General features: G+C 46.1%; 1 protein-coding gene across 2 annotated transcripts in view; it reads left to right on the top strand.

The window, feature by feature from the left end:
* Positions 1–18,116, top strand: part of RPTOR (regulatory associated protein of MTOR complex 1) — a 1,825,560-nt gene that overhangs the window by 1,108,890 nt on the left and 698,554 nt on the right. For both annotated transcript variants that reach the window (XM_085617419.1, XM_085617418.1), the window contains exon 10: positions 5,791–5,866. In XM_085617419.1, the coding sequence (XP_085473545.1) occupies positions 5,791–5,866 (76 nt within the window). The remainder of the gene's footprint in view (positions 1–5,790; positions 5,867–18,116) is intronic.

Genomic DNA, 18,116 nt, shown 5'->3' with positions numbered 1-18,116 from the left:
CTAGGCTCGACCTAAAAAGCATTGACAGGAACCACTGTGACAGCAGTTCCTGGCAATGCTTTAAGAAATGACCGACTACATGGTAGCCTCAGCTATCGTCAGTTACCTAGCCATACCTTTTCATCTCTGCCTGTTGTTTCACATGTCTCGTATAATTCCCTATCTTGTTTTTTTATCTGATTTATACATACCTTTTCTTATGTGTAATCACCACGCTTATTAGTTTATAAATATTGGAATGTTTTTCTATTTGTTTCTATCTTTATACTATGGTCTGACTTCCGAGAGCCCAGCCAACTCTAAAAAATACAAATTAAAAAACAGTCTAACCCAAGTAACAGAGGGTTTGCCTTGGTAAAGGAAGAATTGCGTGAACGGAACAATTGGCAAAAAAAGGCTGTCTTCTACTTTGCCTTTAAGATCTTTGCGTGGAAGCAGACAGGAAATGGTGGGAACCTAGTGAACTGGAAAGGGAATTGCAAGTCCTTTAAGCAGAGTGGAGGGAATATTGTCTTTCTGTTTGCCAAAAAGAGGTTATCGCGAGTTACATGATGACCACAGGCCAGGTGCTGTGGCTCCCAAGTGCACGAAGGTGTGTGTGCCACATATGGGGCCCTTTTCTTGCCACAGGTGGGGCCCAGTGAGTTTTATACAACTTATAGTGTATTGTGGATCCTGCTGACGCCACAGACAAGGTACTGCACGCCCCACAAGTCACCACAGACAGGGTACTCTGAGTCACACATTCACCGCAGAAATGGTGCTTTGAGGTGTAAGCTCACCACGGACAAGGGCACTGTGAGTTCTACAAACAGGGCACTGCCATAGACAGGGTCCTGTGAGTCCCACAGACAAGGTACCTCAAGACCAATGGCCACCACAGACAAGGTATTGTGAGTCCCACACGCACCACAAATATAGAATGTGAAACTCCTGCACACACCAGAGACAGTTTACTGCGAGTCCCAAGCACACCACAGACTGGGCACTGTGAATTATACACGCACCACAGACATGGTACTGCGAGTCATATACACACACACCACAGATGGGGAACGTGTGACACCCACACACACACACACACCATGGGCAATTTACTGTGAATGCCAAGCACAACACAGACTGGGTGAGTTCTACGTGCACCACAGACAAGGTATTGTGGCCCACATACACCACAGACAAGGTACTGCGAGTCCCATATGCAACACAGATAGGGAATGTGCGACTCCTACACACACCAGAGACAGTTTACTGTTCGTCTCAACACACCACAGACTGGGCACTGTGAGTTATACACGCACCACAGACAAGGTACTGCGAGTCATATACACGCACACCACAGATAGGGAACGTGTGACACCCACACACACCATGGACAATTTACTGTGAATCCCAAACACAACACAGACTGTGTGAGCTCTACACGCATCACAGACAGGGTTCTGAGACCCGCAGACAAGGTACTGCGAGTCCCACATGCACCACAGATAGGGGACGTGTGACACCCACACCACAGACAAGGTAATGCGAGTCCCACACACACCACAGATAGGGAATGTGTGACACTCACACACCATGGACAATTTAGTGCAAGTCCCAAGCACAACACAGACTGGGTGAGTTCTACACGCATCACAGACAGGGTACTGTGAATTTTATGCGCACCACAGACAGTGTACTAAGACCCTCATACACCACAGACATGGTACTGCGAGTCTTGCATGCACCACGGATAGGGGACGTGAGACACCCACACCACAGACAAGGTACTGCGAGTCCCACACACACCACAGCTAGGGAAAGCGTGGCACCCACACACACCATGGACAATTTAATGTGAGTCCCAAGCACAACACAGACTGGGTGAGTTCTACACGCATCACAGACAGGGTACTGTGAGTTTTATGCGCACCACAGTGTACTAAGACCCACATACACCACAGACATGGTACTGCGAGTCTCACATGCACCACAGACGGGGACGTGAGACACCCACACCACAGACAAGGTACTGCGAGTTCCACACACACCACAGCTAGGGAACGCATGACACTCACACACACCATGGACAATTTAGTGTGAGTTCCAAGCACAACACAGACTGGGTGAGTTCTACACGCATCACAGACAAAGTACTGTGAGACTTACGCGCACCACAGTCAGGGTACTGAGACCCACATACACCACAGACAAGGTACTGCGTGTCCCACATGCACCACAGATGGATGATGTGTGACATCCACACCAAAGACAAGGTACTGCGAGTCCCACACGCACCACAGATAGGGAGCGTGTGACACCCCACACACCATGGACAATTTAATGTGAGTCCAAAGCACAACACAGACTGGGTGAGTTCTACACACCCCATTGACAGGGTACTGAGGCTGACCTACACTGTAGACAAGGTGCTGGGAGTCCCACGTGCACCTCATAGAAATTTGTGGGTCCTTTGTTCCATGGAGTGTTGGCCACCGACGGCCCCCGTCTTCTGCTTTGAATACCTGGGGCTGCTTCATTAATATCTGCTCTGCTGGCGGATGCAGCTTCATTAATATCTCCCGCAGCTTCTCATGTCACATTGTGCTCCAGCGCAGGCTCTTTACAGTGCCCACGGGAAGTGTTTGTTACCTGTGTGAGGAGGCGCTCCTGATTATCTGCTAATTAATTTTAGTGAAAGGATGGTGGCCTCTGTGTCCCTGTGCTGTCGCAGCATGCACGCCTCGGTTTGGTGCAGAATCTTTCATTTTCTGACTTTTCTGCTTGATTTTTGTTGAATATTTACAAGCTTTCCAAATGCATTCTCTTTGAGAGGTGCTAGGGGTGGGATCAGTGTTTTGTCTAATGTCTGGCTGGATTCAGCTGAGGGTTTTCCTTTGACCAATGTATATGAATAGGTAAGGCCCATAATCCTTTGGAGCTAAGATACCTCTTAGCCGTCTTGAGGCCGTGTTGTGAAGCTTCACATTCAGTCACTTGTGGCAGATACTACCTTACTGACATTTTGCATGTGCCTTAAACCATGCATTATGAAATATTACAGTACAGACTTATCCTTCCTCCATAACCAGTCCTCTTGTCTGTCACTGAAGGGCTCCCATTCCAGACTTGGGGCAAAGGTCTGCCAGCTGTCTTTTCATCAGGTCTCTGTCTGCTCTTTCTTACTCTTACTCCAGTGAGCACACGTTTATATCCTTAAGTCTCACGTCAACAGCTTTTCAGCTAATCTGTTTGTCATCTAGTCCCCGGTCTGTAAATTGTCACCATCAGTCGACATGCGGCCCAAGACGTGACTGCTAGCTCTGGCCACACTACTAGTGCCATGGCCTCCAGCGTTCACCACATTACTCCTGGTGCATTCCCGGCGCTGGACCCACTGCTCTAAACATGGCCTCAAGCACTGCACCCGCTGCTCTAAACTAGGCTCCACACACTGAACGTACTGCAGTAGATGTGGCTTCCAGAGCTGACCCACTGCTGTAGATGTGGCCGCCAGCTCTGGGCCCACTACTCCAGACATGGTCGCCAGCATTGGACAGACTACTTCTGGCATGGCCACCAGCGCTGACCACGCTACTCCAGACATGTCCCCCATCGCTGGGCACACTACTCCTAGTAAGGGCCCCAGAGCTGACCCCACTACTCCAGACATCGCCCGACACTGGACTCACTTCTCCAGGTGGGGCCACCAGGGCTGGACCCACGGTTCTGGAAGTGCCCCAGCACTGGACCCACTGCTTTGGAAGTGGTTCCCAGTGCTGGGCACACTACTCCAGATGTGGGCAGCCAGTGCTCTAGCTGTAGCTCTCTTGTACTGGGCCCACTGCTCTTGACATGACCCCCAGCGCTGGACCCACTGCTCTTGACATGACCCCCAGCTCTGGACCCACTGCTCTTGACATGCCCCCCAGCACCAGACCCACTGCTCTTAACATGGCCCCAAGCTCTGGGCCCACTGCCCTTGCTTGACATGGAACCCCAGCACGGGACCCACTGCTCTTGACATGCCCCCCAGCGCTGAACCCACTTCTCTTGACAGGACCCCCTCTGCTGGACCCACTGCTCGTGACATGACCCCCAGCGCTGGACCCACTGCCCTTGTCATGACCCCCATCGCCGGACCCACTGCTCGTGACATGACCCCCTGTGCTGGACCCACTGCTCGTGACATGACCCCCAGCGCTGGACCCACTGCCCTTGACAAGACCCCTTGTGCTGGACCCACTGCTCGTGACATGACCCCCAACGCTGGACCCACTGCCCTTGACATGACCCCCAGCGCTGGACCCACGGCTCTTGACATGACCCCCATCTCTGTACCCACTTCTCTTGACATGGCCACCAGCACTGGACCCACTGCTCTTGACATGAGCCCCTGTGCTGGACCCACCACTCTTGACATGGCCCCAAGCTCTGGGCCAACTTCCCATGCTTGACATGGAACCCCAGCACGGGACCCACTGCTCTTGACATGCCCCCCAGCGCTGAACCCACTTCTCTTGACATGACCCCCTCTGCTGGACCCACCGCTCGTGACATGACCCCCAGCGCTGGACCCACAGCCCTTGACATGACCCCCAGCGCTGGACCCACTGCTCTTGACATGACCCCCTGTGCTGGACCCACTGCTCGTGACATGACCCCCAGCGCTGGACCCACTGCCCTTGACATTACCCCCAGCGCTGGACCCACTGCCCTTGACATTACCCCCAGCGCTGGACCCACTGCTCGTGACATGACCCCCAGCGCTGGGCCCACTGCCCTTGACATGACCCCCAGAGCTGGACCCACGGGTCTTGACATGGCCCCCAGCACTAGACCCCCGGCTCTTGACATGGCCCCCAGCACTGGACCCACTGCTCTTGACATGGCCCCCAGCACTGGACCCACTGCTCTTGACATGGCCCCCAGCGCAATGCCCACTATTTTAAATGTGTCTGTTACCGCTGGACCCACTACTCCAGATGTGGCCCACAGGACCTACCGTTCTAGACGTGGCCCCCAGAGCTGGGCACTCTGCTCCAGACATGGCCCCCAGCATTAGGCACTCTGCTTCTGTCATGTCACCAGTGCTGAGCACTTTTCTCCTGACCTGACCTTCTTTGCTGAGCACTGTTTGCAAGGTGTTGCCCCCCATTGCTGAGCGCACTAGACAAGGCCCTAGCATTTTTTACATTGCTGCATACATGGCTGAGGGCTTCGACCTTTGGACAAATGAATCCGAATGTGGTCCCCAGTTCTGGGCCCCCTACTCTAGACATGGTCCCAGCTTTGGGGCCACTGTTCCCGACGTGCTCCTCAGTGATATAAGCATACTACTCGACAGTTGGCCCCCATCGCTAGGCACATTACTTCAGACATGCCTCATCATTTGACACATGAATCCAGACATGGCCCCCAGGGTTACGCACATGAATCCAGATGTGGCCCCCTGCATTCAGCATAGTACTCCAGATGTGACCCGGGGCACTGGACGCACTACGCTAGAGATGCCCTTCACAGCCGAATGCATTGTTCCATGTGACCCAAGGGCTGGACAGAATGCACCAAAGGAGGTCTTTACAGCAGCACACTCTATTAAAGAAATCATCGTTCGACGTGTCCACAATACTGCGGATGAGCGCTCAGCTGAGATCTGTGGTCCCAGCCCACCCTCTTCCCATGCACAGTCATTCCTCCTTCCCCTCTCGGCCTATTCTGCTCAGTGTGCTGCTGCACTAATATTTATACGACTTGTATTCTGCACACGATGGTTCCTGCATAACAGTTTCCTCTCCCATTTTTCTCCAGGCAAGCGTGGGACCTGGCGGTTGACATTTGTCTTTCACAACTACCCACAATAATCGAAGAAGGAACAGCGTTCAGGGTAAGACATGGTGCAAGTTGCTGCGAAGACATAACTGAGTTGGATTATGCGAGTCTGTGCTTGGCTTTTACATTTGTAGTCTAGCAGTGTTCTTTTCTTTGATTTTGTCTAAACGGTGACCTATCTTCTTAATGGTCGTTCTTTTACATACAGTGATAGCCTCCCATACCCTTTTGGGTGCCCTTATACATGCCACCCAACTGTGGTTGGTCTGCTACCCTTCTGAACACAGTGCATCTGCCCTCTTATTGTGCGCTAATATTGTACTATATTCTCCCAATAGCCCCTGTGCCCCTGGACCTCTTTTCAGATGCACCGTTCCCCTCCAGCTACTCTTGTCCAGTGCTTAATTTGTAAATGAATGCGTGCCGGTGCCGAAACCTCTGCTCAGAAGTTCACAGACAGTTAAATATGAGCGCGCCGAATACCAAAGCTGGCTAGCCTTCATTTTACTCCAGGCTTCTTTTATCCACTGCCAGGCACTGCCTGCCTCTTTATCTCACTCTTGCAGGTTTCTGCTTTCTCCCTTTGTGACGGGTTTCAATCTTTCTGCTTTGTGTATTTTTTCCCACTGTGGCTTCCAGTAAATGTCCGAAGAGGAACAATAGGTGCCGTTCCCAAAAATAACTGTAGGTGTCGCCAATGGGCAACCATCGGGACAAATTAAGCACTGCTCTTGTCTTTCAACCGCCGCTGACTAAAAACTCTCATATCTGTAGTTCTCATGTGTTCATCGGTATGTTTGTGTTTGTAAAAAAATGAAAAGCGGAAAAAGGGCATATCGTTGCTGAAAAATCACCACAGCAACTATCTAGCAGTCTATCCATAGAAGTCGGGTTCAGCTCAGTGCACGTGTGGACAGTCCTGGCCTACCTAACCAGCAGATTTTTTCCAGGTTTGCTTTAACTTGAGGGCCTGTGTTGATAATGATAGTTTGTCGGAATCCACCCATAGTGTGGCTGGTGACGGTGGACGCCGAGCCCTGCTTCATGTTCAGTTAAGAGTGGGGACCCCAGATTTCTTCTTGAGTTGCATTATGAAGTTCTGTGCTTGTGCATCTGCCGAGTTCAGCCTATCAGAGGATATGCACTTGCTTCCACCCACTATCGACAGCAAATCGCAGATCGATTTGTTTATCTGAACATGTTTGGATATCAGAAATCCCATAAGTGCAAAGAAGCCTATGCCTACTATTTGGAATGTGAGAATGGTGTCACTTACACACCTTGCCGCTTGCAGACACTGTACTGGTTACTTGTTAGATCTGGCCCCTGAAACAGCTTCAACTGTCATGTTAAAAAAACACAAAAACATACACAATATACATGCGTAGCGAGCCTTTATCTTATCGACTTTCATCCATTCATCTATTGAATTGTCCTTCACATTTTGCTTCCGCATACAGCATGGGTCAGTGCTTCAATCACGCTTTACCTGTTGGCTCTCTTCACTTTCAGGGACTGCAGAAAGCCTATGTACATTGTTCACATCCACCTAAAAAAAGTTACTTTTTCTTCAGCTGCAGAGCTGGTTCAGTGAATGAATGAATTAACGGAGTACTTAGAGCGTGCACAACCACTCCCAAAGGAGGATCCTGGCACTATTGCGGAAAACAGCACTCCTCAATACATGCAAGGTCAAGTCTAGGAAAGCAACTACCTCAGAGGATAAGAAAATAACATAGTGTATCGGGGGCTGCAAAGATCCACGTCTGTAACTTTTTTCTAAAAGTTGCCTCTGAATCAATGAATCTTAAAGGACTAGGGAGGTGTTTCCAGGCCTTGGTGCCTAGAGCTGCAAAGGCTTTCCCCCCTAGTTCTTAGTCTGAAAGGAACAGGCTTAAGCAAGTTGGCATGAGAGGATCTCAGGGTTCTGCTCCTAGTAGTAGTGAGCACATTTTTGCCAATAAATATTTCAGACCAGTAGCTTTTTAGGCTCTAAAAGTCATCAGGAGTATTTCAAACAGGATCCTCTTGTGTACTGGCCGTCGGTGTTGTGCGTTCAGAGCTGCTGAGGCAGATGATCTTCGACGGCTGCATGCTGAACAGCTTGAAGCTTCTGAACAGTCTGTTTAGAGGATCCAGCATACAGACTACTACAGTAATCCAGTCTGGAAGTTATAAGTGCACAGGCCACTGTCTTTCTGGCCATCAGTGGCAGGAAATCAAAGCATTTTCTCAAGGATTTGACTAAATTGAAACACATGCCTGCGACCTCAAGGACCTATGGACGGAAAGACAGTGAGGCATCAAAATGTACCACAAACTCCTAACAACCTCCTCTGTGACAGGAGGAAGGGGGGGGGGCTGAGTCTTGCCACCATTTGGCTGGGGCAAAGAGATTGGACTTGCCAAGCAGCATGCTTCTGTGTTTTTCATTATTACTGGATGACTGCGGTGAGACAGTTTTTTAAATTCAGCTCCGACCTGAAGTATTCTTTATCCAGTGATAATATTCGCTGTGTATCATCCGCATACAAGGTGATATCTATTCCAAAAGAGGTCATCAGAGAGATCAATGGGGACATATAGATGTTAAATAAAGCCAGGCTCCACAATGAGCCCTGCGGGACCCCATAGGTTACTGCTGTTTCTGCATATAAATAAGGCCCCAGCATGACCGTTTGTCTGTGATCAATAAGAAACGATTTTATCTAGGAAAAGGCAAGTCCAGAAACCCCACACACTTCGATTCAATGGGGCAACATGTCATGGGAGATGGTCTGAAATACAGCTGAAAAATTTAACAAAATCAACACTGCATTATTCCTTGCATCCAACGTCAGTTTAGGAGTGTCAGCTACTTCCAACGGGGCAGATTCAGGGAGTGTTTTGAAAGAAAACCTGACTGGAAGACGTAGTACATTAGTGTTGTCTAGAAACACAATCAATTAGCCGTTGATCAATTTTTCAATCATTTTGATCAATGCAGGCAGTAATGAAATTGGGCGCAAATTAGACAGTATAGTTGGGTCTGAAAGAGGCTTTTTTGCAGGGTTTTAACCACTACCAGCTTCCATTCCGCTGGCACCTCTGCTGTAACTGGTGAATTATTCAGAATCTCATTAATCACTGGGTTGGCTATGTCAACAACCCTATGGAGAATGGGGGGGGGGGGGGGGGGGGGGGAGGACAGGGATCATTTGTCTATCCTGATTTGCAGGACAGGATAGCCTGGCGAGACTGAGCTAGCGTAATTTCTTAAAAGGCAAGGTCCAGTCCCTACCTTCGCGGCACCATCAGTCATCTTATCGTTTATCGGAAACGTAGGAATAGTAAAGTTGCATTGGATGGATCGTACTTTCTCTTAGAAGAAAAAGAAAATCTGATTACATAACATTTGGGAGGGCAGGGATCTCCCTTTCCAGTGCCTTGGGTTTAAGAAAAGGTTTTGAAATCTTGAAGATAATCTTTTGATCAGATTGTGGTTCTGCAATTTGAGCGGAGAAATAATTTTTTAGCAGCCTTAATCTGCTTTTGATAGGCCTTTAGAGTCATCTTAAAATGCGGCAAGTGCTCCGAGTTATCAGCCTTCCATCATTTTCGTTCTAGTTGCTTAGAACCATGTGCCATTATAGTAACTATAAAGACTAGCTATCTATATGTTTGTCTCATGTGTTGACACACATGCTCTGCATACTCGTGCCATCTGGTGTTGGACTCGGATGTTTACAAGTTGTTTTCCTTTAAAAAAAAAAAAAAGTCCTTCGAGTCACAGGATGCACTGTGACTCCACCCTTACCTGGGAATGCACCTGGGCACAGACTCCATGCTAGATAGATTTTTTTACAGCATCAGGTTCAGACTTATCGCAGCGGGGCTCCGACAGTTGACATGTCCACCATTTTTCTTTAGGCTCACACAGTAAAATTTGACACAATACTTGGAAAAGCTTTCGTTGTCCACGGTTTTGACACCATCTTCGAAGACCGACCTTTAGTCGATCGCTTCCCAACTGCTAGGACTACGGGCCATTTCAGCGGCGCATGCCCCTCATCCTTGACACCTTCTTCATGGAGAATGCATACAGATGCAGCTAACGCCTTTACTGAACTGTCCCAAGTACTTCACAAAGTGTTGATCTTCCTAAAGAAACTGCAGAACTAAGTGCCAGACTCCTCCTCGGCCATACGGATCCACATCACGCCCCACCTCAAGAAGCTCCACTGCTTCTCATTCAGAAGAGATGTCAATTCAAGATGCTGATACATACCTACAAAGCTCTTCACAATCAAGGACAAGCCTACATCAAACACCTCAGGAACTCCCACCAACTCTCCTGACACCTTCATAACCCTCCCTCCCTCACACCCCCAGTATCAGCCCAAGCAACAATAGAGAATGCTCCTTCTCCTACCTTGCAAATAAGTCCTGGAAACATCTCCCCATCACCTCCAGACCTCTTCCTCTCTTCTGGAATTCAGGAAAGGGTTCGAGACCTGGCTGTTCAACTGATCCCTCCCGAAGCAGCAAGGCCCTCCGTGCCTGGATAATCTTGCGGGTGATTAGCTGTGCTTTATAAATCGTGATTGATTGATTGACAAAGTGCTTGTGGTCTGGCAGACATGAATTTTATAACATCTGCCTCTCCCCCGACAATGACAATGCCACGTGCGAGGCCTGCCTCTGCTTCCATCTAAAAACAGGCTCTTCGGTACACTGGAAGAGAGATGGTGGGCTCATCACGATGCAGCAGCAATCCAGTGAAAGCGTCCTAACATCTTCTGAGAACAAGCTCCACTCATCATTGAGGAAGGTGAAGACACGGGCCCTTCGAGCATTCCTCCCCTTCTGCCATCGCCTATCCCAGAGGCGATTTTCGCATCGTAGTCCTACCAGAAGGAAGAAGAGGAGGTCCCTTTGTCCTTGATGATTACCATTCCGAGAACAAAGACATTAGCATGGATTGTGAGCATAGTCCACACTGACACCCACACTAAGCCTCGGAAGAGGCATGATGTAGAAACAGAGCACCACCCCATGGAGGTTAGGTGTCAAGTCGCATCCAAAACTCCCCAGCCTTCAGGTCCTCTGCTGCCTTTGGGCACCAGTCGGCACCAACCAAAGAAATCTGAGCTGACAAGGCTTCCATCTACGGATACCTCCCCTCCATGGCTACCAAGTCCGAAGATCTGTAAGCCTCCCAGCCCTTCAAAGCAGAGGGCCCTTTTGTCGCCGGTTCCAAAGACCCCATTGACTCAAAAGCCACTGTACTAGTCTCTGTTGACGGCCAGATACACAGACTCAAAGCAGCCTCTCCTACAAAGTCTTCCAGAAGAACAGAATGCAAAGCAGAAAAGACCTTTCATTTATCCCGGAGGGTAAAACTTTGATTAAGTTACCTCTGCTAAAACCCTCAGAGACTCTAACATTTTAGGAGGAACTTGCATTGCACTCCCCTCCAGCTCCCAAGCTCGAAAAACATAGCCCTTTCCCCTACACTCCTGTTCCTCCAACACCACCGCCTCCACTCTCGACAATAAAGGTGCAATGGCTGGGATAGTTGGCACACTCTACCATATGAATATAGATAATGTTCAAAGTCTTATTCAATCCATGTCCAAATATTATCTAGTGCTCAGGAGAAGGAAGAGCCATCCATTCTTCCTCAATCAGGAAAGGTTGCTCTATCAACAACAATGTTCTCCAGGCTCACAGAGATAAAATTGAGGTTGTGGTTTCAATAGTTCTTTTATTTTCTTGAAATTATGTGCGTCCCTTGCCAACATGTGTTTCGTCACAGGCTGTTCTTGTTACAGCAGACTTCATTCAAGAGTTGATCACCACTATTTTTACTGTCTATTGGTGTGCCAAAGGTTCAGTACTACAATATCTGATCCTCAGAGGCAGTGTGCATGGATTCTCGAGTGTGGCCCTGATATAAGGCACCCACTGTGAACCGAAGGTGCACGGCCTCGTCTTACACTGTTCTCTTATTGATCTAAGACCTACTTTGCCCAGCTGACTTTCCCTCCTTAACTGTCTTTTACTTTTTATTGAGTAAAAAGTATAGAAAGCCCCATAGGTAGTTCCTGTACTTCTGCATCTAGTCCTTCTATATCGCCTACAAAATATCAGATAATTCAGCCCCTCAAAACCAAAACACATACAAAATCTACAAGCACATACTCTCACTCATCCAAAGCCTCACACCTATCCAGACACACACACATCCACTTTTCACTAAACAACGCTACAAATAATCCACATTTAAAGCCTTCTCAAACTCACCCTCTCCATGCAACAAATACACCACTCCGTCCACAAACACACAATACCCACCAACACGTCCATCATCCATTGTTCAATTCCGAGCCCTACAACATGACACTCATGCTACACCAACACCCATCTCCCACACACTGTCCACCTTCAACATACGCAAAAGAAATCAACTGAACAACACTTCATAACTTCGCATCCCCTTATCTATTCCAAAACAGACACAGCATTCAGACACAACTCCACAGGCCAACCCCTCCATTTCAAACACACTCACTACCACTCACACATGATTTCCTCTAAGCCTTTTGGAAGAAGACAGTGAAAACAATAAACCAAACTCCCTCCCTCCCACAGCTAACTCCTCCAACAATATCACACCACCTACCACTTTAATGAGCAACACTCACCCTCCTGCCTCACAAACCTTTTCAACCTCCAAAATAGTTTCATTACACTGCCCACTGATAAATGCTGGTTCTGTTTAAAAAAACAAGTTACCACATATTCAGCCTATTGATAGACACACAACTTTACCTACTTTTCATTACAGAATCATGGCTGGGGGAAGATATGGCATCGGTATTGCATGAAACTGTTCCTCCAGGATATAAAACTGTTACACAAAATAACATAGGCAAAAGAGGAAGTGACTTAGTCGTCATATTTAAAGAAATGACACCCAGCAAAGCTGAAGATGTATCATTACAAGTTTGGGAGACCACTCCTTATCAGATGCAACACCTCAGCAAAATGTTCACGTTACTATCCAATTCTCTACAAACCACAACCTAGGACTACAATATTCCTAGACACATTACTTGACACAATCTCTAACCTTACAATATACTAAAACCTATGCATCCTAGGTGACCTCAGCATATGGTTTGATACAGTAACTCGTTTCTGACCCTACACACATCGCTGGACACACACTAGATATTATTTTTGCCTACCCCAACCAAGTCACACTCCAAAGAATTACTTCTGTCACGTGTTCTTTCCACGTCCTCCTTGCCTTTTAATACTAGACACCACAATAAAACCATCCTGCCCTCAATCAAATACAGACCATGGAAAAAGCTGAATTTAGAGGCACTAAAATGTCTACTTATCTCCAACACAGATCTTGTCACCATCAATTCTGTACACTCCATGGATGGCCCCAGAGAGCTTTTGATCTTCTAATTCCTCTGAAGACATCTTTTTTTTAATTAATTTTTTGAAATATTTTTATTGGTGCATGATTTCAGTATTACACCATAATAACCTTTTAGTTTACATGTTCAGAAGGAAATGAATATTTTATATGGTTACAGGTTCCACATTCGTAACATTACATGTCTTTAAAGCCAATAAACTTTATAGCGAAAAATAAAAGAAAGGCGTTAGATCAAGTCTGTAACATTTCTATAATATAGTCTCATGCACATTTTGGAGTTTCCACCCCCCCTTCCCTCCCCTAGGTTGACCATCTATCTAAACGTGATATTGTGTTAATAAATCTTAAGTGTTCTGGAATGTATCTGCGAAAGGGAAAAAAAAATTTCACCATAAAAGGAGAAGAAAAAAAAAGAAAGAAAAGAATATCGTGTTCCCCAGCTTCTATCTCAAGACTTTTGTGACAAGCTGGCTAACCATTACAAATCTAAAGCAAATATGTTGGACACCTACTTAAACAATAAAAAAAATCCCTCAATCCCAACCGCTTTCCGACAATACACACCAGCCAAAGGCAAACACAGCAACTACGATCCTTCAAAGAACTATCACCAACTGAATTTCTGGATCTTGACAAATCAAGTAAGCCAGCCGGATTCCCCTCTGACCCTTGTTCACCTCATATCTTCAAAAACATCCTACTAGCAACTTCAGCAGCCATTCCAGTAAGATGGGAGAGGAGTTGGTTTAACAGCTAGGGCGATCGACCTCGGAGCTGGGGAATCAGGTTCAAGTCTCGGCAGGGATGCACAACATCCTGTGATTCTGGGCAAATCACTTAATCTCCCCGTGCCTAGCAAAAAATGAATGTGTCCTCATGTAACGCAACTGGTTATCGAGTAAAGCTCTCAGATACCCGATACCTTCAGGTCAAGTTTGCGCTATATAAAAACTCAGTAACAAAAAAGACACTCGTCAAACACTCCTTAATGGCAGACGTTTTCCCAGAAGACATGAAAAAAATGCGTATATACTCCCCCTGTTAAAAAAAACTACCCTGGATTTTCAAGACCCTGAAAACTACAGACTGCTAACAAATGGACGATTCATGTGTGAACTTATAGAAAGAGCAGATTTCTCCCAGATATCACAATTCATTGAAGACAGTTCAATACTTTTTGACTTCCAAACATAATTTTGTCCAGGAAAAGGCGTTGAATCTGCCCTAATCTCTTTATGGGCTAATCTTAAAAACACAGTGGACCAGAAAGGAGATGCTGTCCTTCTTCTCTTGGGCCTTTAAGCTGCCTTTGACACGGTGGATCATCTTATGCTCATCCAAAGACTTGAGGAAGCTGGAATACAGGGCCTAGCTCACATTCGAATCACATCCTATCTAAGCAACAGAAGAAATATTATACACCCCTCCCCCCATTCTCTTCTAAACCATAGAAGATTAAAACAGGAGTCTCTCAAGGTTCAATCCTCTCATCCATGCAACATCTATTCGAAATCACTACCAGATCTGATCAATGGATTTTATATCACCTGCTATAACTACGCAGATGGCATGCAGATACATCTGAAACTGGAAAACCCAAAGGACATTAAAACATCAAAACTCTTTGGTTGCCTCCAGGCTGTCGACTAATGGATGACATGGAGCCACTTTAAATTGAATGCCTGCAAAAGAGAGATACTCACCTGTGACACCTGGAAAATCTATAATCCTCTCTGCAACTGTCCTGACCATCTAGGACTACCTCTAAAATATCTGAGGATGTAAAAAACCTGGAATTACCATGAACGACAAACTGTGAATAATTCCGCAAGTGGATATGGTGGCAAAATCAAACCTTTCACAATGAATAACACTGAAACACATTTTCCTGAACCTAGGATTCCCACACCAGGTTCAAGCTACCATCTCTCTTGTACTATCAAAATTGGACTATGCTAATGGTCTGTATCATGGCTCAACTTCTTTGACTATGAGAAGATTACAAAGATTTCAGAACGCAGCTGCTATACTCCTTCCAGATGTAAGCCACAAGTACACATTTCTCCTGCCTTGAGGGCGCTTTGCTGGTTACTAGAAGATCCACCTTCTTCAACCAGAAGTTGCCAGACAATCCACTGTCAAGCTGCTTTGTATCTCACACAAAGCAATACATGGCAAATGGCCACTCTTTATGAGGAGAAAAACCCAAAAATACGTGCAACAAGAAACCTACGCTCAAGAATGGCTCCTCACCTCATAATTCCTACATTCAACGAACAAAACATGGGTTCAATGCCTTTCTCTGTTCAAGCAGCCAAACTATGGAATTTCCTACCGGCAAACATAAGATTCACAGACCACCATCTGCACTTCAGAAGATAAGTAAAAAAAGCCGCCTCTTTCCCACATGACGGCATACTCCCAACTCAAGATTGTACCACAAGAGTATACTCAGACATGACAAACTATACTTATAACGATACAGAAAAGAGCTGTTGTCATACAAGTACATATCATTGTAATCTGAACTATGCCTACTGTTATAAGCAGATACATGTATATTAGGAAAAATTATATATTACACCACAGGATACAAGTGTCTATCAGACCATGTAAAAAATAGGTTTTCTATGTACATATAGGTGAATATATAGAGGGTTACACCTACTACAAATAACTACAATAAGTGCCAAGTGTAAATTTATGTTAATATTTTGGTTAATTACAGTTATTTGAAACCATAAAATGTACCACATAATAAATGTGAACAGCAGACCATGTAAATATTGCCGCTTCTATATACATATGGGTATTTATGTAGTGGTGCTTAGTGAAGCAAAGACACCTTTACCAAGCTTCATGTGTATATACATGTATATGTAAATTATTTACATTTTATTATGAAATTTATAAAAATCTGTCCTTCCCATTCCTTCTCCCTCTGATCATCCCAATCATCTGACTACTTTGAACTCCCAAACATCTTTCTCAATCTTTCACCCTTTTAAACCATGCCTCCCAACTAACAAGCACACATGGCCATTACTTGCAAAATAACTCACTACGTCCCCTTTTCAAATCCACTCCACTGCTTTCATTCCAACCCTATCCAAACGCTGCTAAACACGTAGAAAATTAAAAGCACAATCCTAACGCAAGAAAAATGAAAACAAAAAATTGTACTAACCTACTAATTACTAATCTTGTGTTTGGGAGTAGTGTGCTACTCACTGCAAAAAGTGCTTTGATCCCTCGTCATCGCTCGTAAGCACTATATAAACCATTTACAATTTACAGTTGAAGATAAGGGACCAAAATGAAAGGGAAGGAACATAAGAGTCGCAGAGTGGAGAAAAAAGGCAGCAGTGAATTATGCGATGGCCTGAAAGAGAAGGGTAAAGTAAATTGATAATCTGAGAGAAGGAAAGAACTGATAAGAGGGGGAGGGATAGAGTCCAGAGTGATAACATGTGAGAAACGGAGCGAATTGAGTCCTACTGAGAATAAGACAAAGCAGAATGAGAGACCAGAAGAAAACCGCTGGGGTGAGAGAGAGACTAAAAGAACTGTTGAAAGGATGAGCTCGAAGGAAGCTACAGATTGATGAGGTGAGAGATAAGAAGGAAATTGAGAGACAGGATGAGATAGAGAGAATGTATGCAGATTAATAGTATGAGAAATGAAGAGGGATGGTACGAGAATGTACATAGTGATTTTGTGACGAAATAAGGAGCAAACTGATAGGGTGAGAGAAAGTGTAAGAAAGAAGCAGAGCACAGAGTGAATGGCGAGACAGCAGGAGGGGTATGAGAAGGGAGAAGTCTAGAGAGTGGTAATGTGAAAGGGAAGTAAAGAGCAGAGTGATGAGAGTAATGGTGAATGTGTACGAATGTACGAGGGGAGAAACAGATAGCAACCTAATAGAATCCGAGAAGAAAATAACTGAGTGGAAGTGTAAAAAAGGAGAGTAGAGAGTGATGGGTGAGTGAGAAGGAGGGAAATGTGAAAAAGAGTGAGAGAGGGGAAATTTCGGGTGATAGTGTGAGAGAAACATAGAGGGTGGAGGGATGGGAAAAGAAACAAAATGGACACCCTGATCGGGTGAGAAAAAGGAATGAAGTGATAGGGTGGGAGAGGAAGGAAGTGAGGGAGAGTTTAAGAGAAGAAGAGTACAGAGTAATATGATGGTTAAGAGAGATAAGGAGGTAACTAAGATATCATTGAGAGGAGAACTCAACTGAGTGATAGCGTATTTGTGGAGTGGGGCGAATGATAGGGTAAGCGAGAAAGGATACACAAATATGGGATGAGACAAGAGAACAGAGTGATACGAGTAGGATTAACAATTGGTCCCAGGTATTGAGTAAAGGAGAAGATATCGAAGAACTAGATTGAAAGAAGAATGCAATACGAGAAGAATGGAAATGTGTACTGAAGCAAACAAGGGCAGTATGCCTGTGTTACGCCCCTGGCAGTATTGGGCGTATTAACAGAAGGGTATAGTTTGTAGACAGGAGGAAGACATAGAGTAGATGTGGGTGAGCCACTGAAGGCTAAGGCCAGCTTAGCCTGGGGTCCCCTGGGACTCTTGAGCTAAAAATAAGCCAACTCAGCCAAGACAAGAAGCCGTAGCAGCTGCATCCAACTCGTGCACTATAACTTCATTCTCCAAACCCCAGTGGGGGCGGCAGAGGAGGAGCCGGCCAGCAACACTGTCTAATTACACCTCCCCATTCAAATTGCCAAAAGCCATTGGCACTGGCCTTCCCTCCTCTGCTGCATGCTAGGGGTGGGGCTTAGAGGATGATCTGATATAAAGCGATGCTGGGGAAGCAGAAAGAATGGGTTACGGTCCCATATGTAGGCA

The sequence above is a fragment of the Triturus cristatus genome, chromosome 7, assembly GCF_964204655.1.
Source record: "Triturus cristatus chromosome 7, aTriCri1.1, whole genome shotgun sequence".
NCBI lineage: Eukaryota > Metazoa > Chordata > Amphibia > Caudata > Salamandridae > Triturus > Triturus cristatus.
Note: the sequence above shows the minus strand (reverse complement) of the source record. Positions and strands in the feature narration are given on the sequence as shown.